General features: G+C 38.6%; 1 protein-coding gene and 1 pseudogene across 1 annotated transcript; one reads left to right on the forward strand and one right to left on the reverse strand.

Annotated features, from left to right (window-relative positions):
• Positions 1-1,703: 1,703 nt before the first annotated feature.
• Or4k52 (olfactory receptor family 4 subfamily K member 52) lies at positions 1,704-2,642 on the forward strand. Its single transcript, NM_001000373.1, has one exon. The coding sequence runs from the start codon at positions 1,704-1,706 to the stop codon at positions 2,640-2,642; it is 939 nt and encodes a 312-aa protein (NP_001000373.1).
• Positions 2,643-6,118: 3,476 nt separating this feature from the next.
• Gapdh-ps97 (Glyceraldehyde-3-phosphate dehydrogenase, pseudogene 97) lies at positions 6,119-7,269 on the reverse strand (annotated as a pseudogene).
• Positions 7,270-7,401: the final 132 nt, after the last annotated feature.

Below are 7,401 nucleotides of genomic sequence, written 5' to 3' on the forward strand. Positions count from 1 at the left end.
CCCACCTCAAAACCCTGGGATTCCACTATACTGTGAAAATGAGCCTTCACAGGACCAAGGACTTTTCCTCCGTTGATACTAGACAATGCCATTCTCTGCACATGTGTGCCTAGAGGCAAATTTTTATCTTAAACACATGAAGAAATACTAAATTTCCATCATCTAAGTAAATTGTATAAGAAGATACAAAAATGAGGTTTTGAAAACTATCCTGGAAATTTTCAGGATAAAAACTCATTTAGAGGTAGAGTTTGGAAAATTATCAAAAATTTCAAGCTTCACAGTTATGTTTTGTGAAATAGCAGTGTATTTTCCTTAGAGAATCTGGTACTCTCCAGAAATTACACATATTTATCTAGCACACAAGTCTCCTATCATGCTTTTATAGCAAATAGAGGTATTACCTAATGCATTTTGAGTATACTATTCATTCTTACTCTTTGGAGTCCTCAAAAAAGCGAAGGTGAATATAACTCTGATGATAATAAGAGAGATTTGATAATTCACTGGCTCTATTTCTTTCAGTACAGACATTTCAGAGAAAAAAAATGAAACCTAAACATTGAAAACACCAGGAAAATTACTGAAGATGAAGAAAATAGGCAATGATTTCCCACCATCCAGCTTGAGTGTTAATTACAGATCACTATCTACACAAAACCTGGCCTTTGATGTGAAAAACTGCTGTTCACAAAATGTTCAGCATTACATTCATCCAGGGTAAACATTCAAAGGCATCCTTTGCTTATTAGTTCATGTAATTGATTCTCTTCTTTCAAACAATATAGATGATCAATAGATAAGTGTCATAATGAGAAAACATGACAGAAGAATGATAGATAACATATTGTTCATGTCAGGAAACTAAAATATTTCAGTGTAAGGATTCTAAGCTTTCATTAGGGTTCAGTTAACTTTCATAATTCTGTTTGAATATGATGCCTTCTTCATTGATTATCACTTCTATATGAATTTACAGTGGTAGCTCAATTGGCAGTTTAGATGAATAAATAAATCATACGATAAGTTTGTTAATAAGATATTGTAATTCTGGTTTTTACATCCCAGGCTCAAATCATATATTTCATGTATGGAGTTCTATATATCATGGCCACAAGAATAAGGATGAAACATCTACATCTACTTTACAGATTTAAGTCAACCTTTAAATTCAATGATGTCAGAGAAATTACTCTACTGATGATCAATGGAGTCATTATACATGATGTTGACAAAATGTCAAGATCCTATTAGAACTTTTATACTGAAATTTAATGTAATTCATATCAAATCAAAAGTTTATACTTATTCAAAGTAAAGTCTCATTTCTGTTACAAATTGTTATGACTGCTGGTGAGATTAATGTTCAGAAACTCACTGGTAAAACACACACGTTTTTAGACTTTCAAGTTGCTGTCTTTCTTCCTTACTCTATCCTGCAAAAGAAATTTCCTAATAGATCATGTGTATAAGAATCACACCTTCTCCTTTTGGAGAGTTGCTCTTGGCTCATTAGCTTTCACATTGGGCACTGATGTTTCTCAAAGCTGGCACAGACTTGTCTTCCATTTGTGCTTTTCTATTTCAGGTGTAGATGTTCACTTTCATTGTACATGTCATATTCAATTAGTTAAGTCATTTTCTACTTGCCTCTAATTGATCTCTCTTTCCCAGAAGCTTGTTTCTGAAGACACATGAGTATAATGGATGGAGGTAATCAGTCTCTGGTATCAGAATTTGTGCTTTTGGGACTTGCCCACTCACAGAATATTCAGGCCTTACTCTTCATGATGTTTTTGATGCTTTATCTGCTCATTGTATCAGGAAATATTGTCATCATGGTCTTAATAACCTTTGACCCCCATCTTCATTCCCCTATGTACTTCTTGTTGGCCAACCTATCTTTTGTTGATATGTGGCTTTCCTCAGTAACTACTCCTAAGATGATCACAGACTTTTTCAGAGAAAACAAGACCATTTCCTTTGCAGGCTGCATGTGTCAGGTCTTCTTTGCCCATTGCATCGCTGCAGGAGAGATGGTGCTGTTGGTGGTGATGGCTTATGATCGCTATGTGGCCATCTGCAAACCCCTCCACTACTTCACCATCATGAACCTGAAGAGATGCACTGGGTTGGTGTTGACTTCCTGGACCATTGGCATTGTGCATGCCTTGAGTCACCTGGTAGTGATTGTAGAGCTGCCCTTTTGTAGTCCCAAGGAAATCGATAGTTTCTTCTGTGACATGCCACTGGTAATCAAGCTAGCATGTATGGATTCTCATAATTTGGATATTTTAATGTATGCTGACTGTGGGGTTGTAGGTGTAACCTGTTTTATTCTGTTGCTCATATCTTATACATATATCCTTATCACTGTTCACCAAAGCTCTAAAGCTGGGGCATCTAAGGCACTGTCCACATGCACTGCCCACATTACTGTGGTGATGATCTTTTTTGTACCCTGCATCTTTATCTATGTGTGGCCCCTCAATATCACTTGGTTGGACAAATTTCTTGCTGTATTTTACTCTGTTTTTACACCTCTCCTAAATCCAGCCATTTATACACTGAGAAATAAAGAGATGAAAAATGCTATGAAAAGGTTCATAAACACCTACAGGGATTTCCAAGGAAAGTCCTAATATCCAGAAACCTGAATTAAATACAAATAATAGAGACTGACTCCACAGAATAAGTTTCAAGCCAGAAAGTCTATTTATATTCAATATTTTACCACCCCCACTTCCAGTATAGGTTTAATGTACTTCAAAGAACATAACACATTATAATCAGCCACCACAACATTGTGAGTTATTCACCTACAGTAAAAGTATGATTGATCCTTCATACAGAAATATTATTCAACCCATTCTCTTATGTCATCAATAAAGTAGAACAGTGTCTATTTACCAAACTAACATGTTTTTCTCTGTGAATCATAACTTAGTAAACTTTATTTGAATATAATTCTATGTATCACCACATTCCCCAAACTTGTAACTTACCCCTTGCCAAGTTGTAATATCATTATTTTTGGTTAACACTGATATCTACAAAAATGTTAAATAATTAAGAAGAGTTCAGACAAATGTAATAAGCTGTGTATGAAATAACAGTAAACTCTGTACATATTCTTATTCAACTTAATGAGCATAATATCATAATAAAGTTTACCAATGAAGCCTGATGATTTTTTTCTAAGTTGCCTCAGCCATAAGGACTGAAATTTCATTCTATATTTGTTAACATTTATGTAAAATTTTAAATGTCATCTCCCCAAGTACCATGAGCACAAATTCACTGTTTAATTCATGCATTTGTACTTAATCCATTCACTAATACATTACAGACCTCTAACATGCATTTTTTAAGAATTTATGCTGTTCTAGCTTCCTATATTTTATAGGTTAGAAAAGCCTCCAGAGGCTTCCAAAACAGTTGCTCACCATGACTGAATGGTACAACCCTCTTGCAACATACTTTGGCTCTAAGACATAGAGCAATCAGTTTCAAAGTGACAGAAATATTTCTGAGCTGATTCACTATCATGGTATTGGAAGGTCCTATGTAAGGCACTGGAAATGAAAAGACATCAGAGATTTCTATCTCTGGAATCTGCATGCAATGAATGACCTACCAAGCAATATGTGTCCACCAGTACAATAATAGCTTTGCTCCTATGGAGTAGCCCACCACTTTCTGATTAGATTTGAGGCCTTTTCCATGGGTAATAACCCAAACCATTGATCAGACCAATAAACCTGATCAAAACTCTGGAGCTGGGAGTCAGATGCAAATTCACTGAGGAATCTACTATTACTAATTTGCAAAATGATCATGTCCAACTCCCTTCAAACGCTTGTGATTGTGGCAATATACCTGTGTTTTTCTCAACCTAAGGGAAAGAAATTGTTTTATTTTTTGAAATGGGTACTGATTAATGTAGAGACACGATAGTATTTAAAGTGCTGAGAAGCCAATTATACCCTAATAAAATTGTTTATGTTTTCATACTTTTAGGTAATTATAAGTATGACTCTAAAATAAGAAATGTATCCCTCTAAGTAAAAATAAAAGTGTATAGATAGCCTATGAGAGACCAGGCAAGTATTTTACTGATTATATTATTTGTCCTAGAGTCTTCGAATGAGTTTCCTTCTTTCCAGGTAGTCATTGTTTGTACCAACTTGGCAAAAAAAATTAAGCAATTATGGTTTTCTGTAATTATCAATTTGTACATATTGAATCATCCCTATCTGGAGTAAAACCAATTTGACCATTGTGGTTTTTTTTTTCATTTTTATTCTGTGCGTGGATTTTTTTTTCTGCATGTATGTCTGTGCAACACTTGTGTACCTTGTGCTCATAGAAAAAGCATATCCTGAAAATGGATTTCCCATTGGTTGTGAACCTCCTTGTTATTAATGGGCATCAAGCCTGGGCCACTGAAAGTGCAGCCACTGCTTTCTCTACAGCTCTACAAATAATCTTTGGATGTATTTCTATATCCCTTTGCAAGTATTCTGTTGAGAATATTTTTATTTCTTTTATTTTTTTACAGTCCAGTTGTTACCCCCTCCAGATCTCCAGATCACCCTCCCATAATTCCTCATCCCATCCCTCCTTACCCCCTTGTCTCCAAGAGGATTTCTGCCCATCTCCAGGCCTTACCATTCCCTGGGGCCTCAAGTCTCTCAAGGGTTAGGCAGGTCTTCTCCCACTGAGGCCAGACCAGGCAGCCCTCTGCGGTATATGTGTTGGGGGCCTCAGACCAGCTCCTGTATCCTGCCTGGTTGGTGGCTCAGTGTCTGGGAGATCTTAGGGTTATGGATTAGTTGAGACTGCTGGTCTTCCTATGGGATCACCCTCCTCCTCAATTTCTTCCAGCCTTTCCCTAATTCAACCACAAGGATCCTTGACTTCCATCCAATGACTGGGTGTCAGTATCTGCATCTGTTGCATCTATGTTTATCATATATGTCTACAATTCTTCATATTATTTTGTTGTCTATGTAGTTTTAGTATTAGAGAGATACTAACTTTAGAAGAGTTTAGAAATATTCCTTTGGTTTCTATAAAATAATTTTAGAAGCACTGGTTGTATTTTACCTTCAAATGGCTGCTAGCATTCTGTAGTAAGTCTATCTACAACCTTTGCTGTTAGAAGTAGATGTTTTATTAGTATTTAATTTTTTGTTTGCTTGTTGTAGGACTGTTTAAATTATCAATATTCTCTTGGTTTATCTTTGGTGGATCAGCAGTGAATAGAAATTAAGTTCTTGCTTTTTGTTTTCTACCTTGGTAGAATATGTGATTTGAGATGTAGAATTATGATTTTCTGAATTTCTTTGATGTGTCTTGTAATGCCCCACTATTCATCTCTAGTTTTATTAATTATGTATTCTCTTTTTTATGATTAATTATGAAAACAGTTGTCAATCTTTATCTGTTAACAGAGCCAAGTCCTCCTTACAGTGATTCTTTCCATTTGTTTTGTTTGTTTGTTTCTCGTGAGTTGATCTATGGAAGACAGTTAATGACAACAGGCTGAATAAGCCAGTTGAAAATTTTCAGTTCTTTACTAATTGCCAGACCAAGAACAGGCTCACGCCTTAGAAACTCTTTTGGTGTTCAAGCTCATTTACATCATAATTATATCAGTGCTGGGGGGGTTACATTAGTAATGGATTTCAAGTTTCCTAATTACATCTGCTTCATTTGCAAAGCTCAGTGGCATGCTCCAGACACTACATTTTATATTTAAACTATAGTGAATGTCATGGTTGTCCCCAGAAGCACTGTCAAGGTGAATTTGTCTTTTGTGGTAGAAAGACTAAGAAGTGACCAGGTAGACAAAGAAAAACACTGGGCCAAGGTGATGTTACCTTCATAATCTCACCATTTCATTAACTTCTATTGTTGTTTCTATCATTTTTTCCAGTTGACTGCTTTTGAAATTAATTTTGTGGGGCTTTTTGTTGGTTTTGGTTTTGTTTGTTCTTGTTTTGTTTACAAACTCTCTAGGTGTATTCTTAAGCTATTTATGTGGGCTCTTTCTGAGTTATTTTTTTGAGGGTGCAGCGAACTTTATTGATGGTATTCAAGAGAGAAGGGAGGGCTCGTAAGCCACTCCTGTTATTATGGGGTCTGGGATGGAATTGTGAGGGACATGCTCAGTGTTGGGGGCTGAGTTGGGATGGGGACTCCTCAGCAACTGAGGGCCTCTCTCTTGCTCTCAGTATCCTTGCTGGGCTGGGTGGTCCAGGGTTTCTTACTCCTTGGAGGCCATATAGGCCATGAGGTCCACCACCCTGTTGCTGTAGCCGTATTCATTGTCATACCAGGAAATAAGCTTTACAAAGTGGTCGTTGAGAGCAATGCCAGCCCCAGCATCAAAGGTGGAAGAGTGGGAGTTGCTGTTGAAGTCGCAGGAGACTACCTGGTCCTCAGTGTAGCCCAGGATGCCCTTTAATGGGCCCTCGGACGCCTGCTTCACCACCTTCTTGATGTCATCATACTTGGCAGGTTTCTCCAGGCGGCATGTCAGATCCACAACGGATACACTGGGGGTAGGAACACGGAAGGCCATGCCAGTGAACTTCCCGTTCAGCTCTGGGATGACCTTGCCCACAGCCTTGGCAGCACCAGTGGATGCAGGGATGATGTTCTGGGCTGCCCCACAGCCATCACGCCACAGCTTTCCAGAGGGGCCATCCACAGTCTTCTGAGTGGCAGTGATGGCATGGACTGTGGTCATGAGCCCTTCCACGATGCCAAAGTTGTCACCTTGGCCAGGGGGGCTAAGCAGTTTTTGGTGCAGGATGCATTGCTGACAATCTTGAGGGAGTTGTCATATTTCTCATGGTTCACACCCATCACAAACATGGGGTCATCAGCGGAAGGGGCAGAGATGATGACCCTTTTGGCCCCACCCTTCAGGTGAGCCCCAGCCTTCTCCATGGTGGTGAAGACGCCAGTAGACTCCACGACATACTCAGCACCAGCGTCGTCCCATTTGATGTTAGCGGGATCTCACTCCTGGAAGATGGTGATGGCCTTCCCGTTGATGACAAGCTTCCCATTCTCAGCCTTGAACTTGCCATGAGTAGAATCATACTGGAACATGTAGACCATGTAGTTGAGGTCAATGAAGGGGTCATTGATGGCAACAATGTCCACTTTGTCAGAAGAGAAGGCAGCCCTGGTAACCAGGCGCCCAATACGGCCAAATCCGTTCACACAGACCTTCACCATCTTGTCTATGAGACGAGGCTGGCACTGCACAAGAAGATGCGGCTGTCTCTGGAACAGGGAGGAGCAGAGAGCCGAATTATTTATTTTTTAAAGCTTTATTTTCTTATTTTTAATTGCATGTTTATGCGTGTACATGCATCTCTCTCT

Source organism: Rattus norvegicus, chromosome 3, assembly GCF_036323735.1.
Source record: "Rattus norvegicus strain BN/NHsdMcwi chromosome 3, GRCr8, whole genome shotgun sequence".
NCBI classification, from domain to species: domain Eukaryota; kingdom Metazoa; phylum Chordata; class Mammalia; order Rodentia; family Muridae; genus Rattus; species Rattus norvegicus.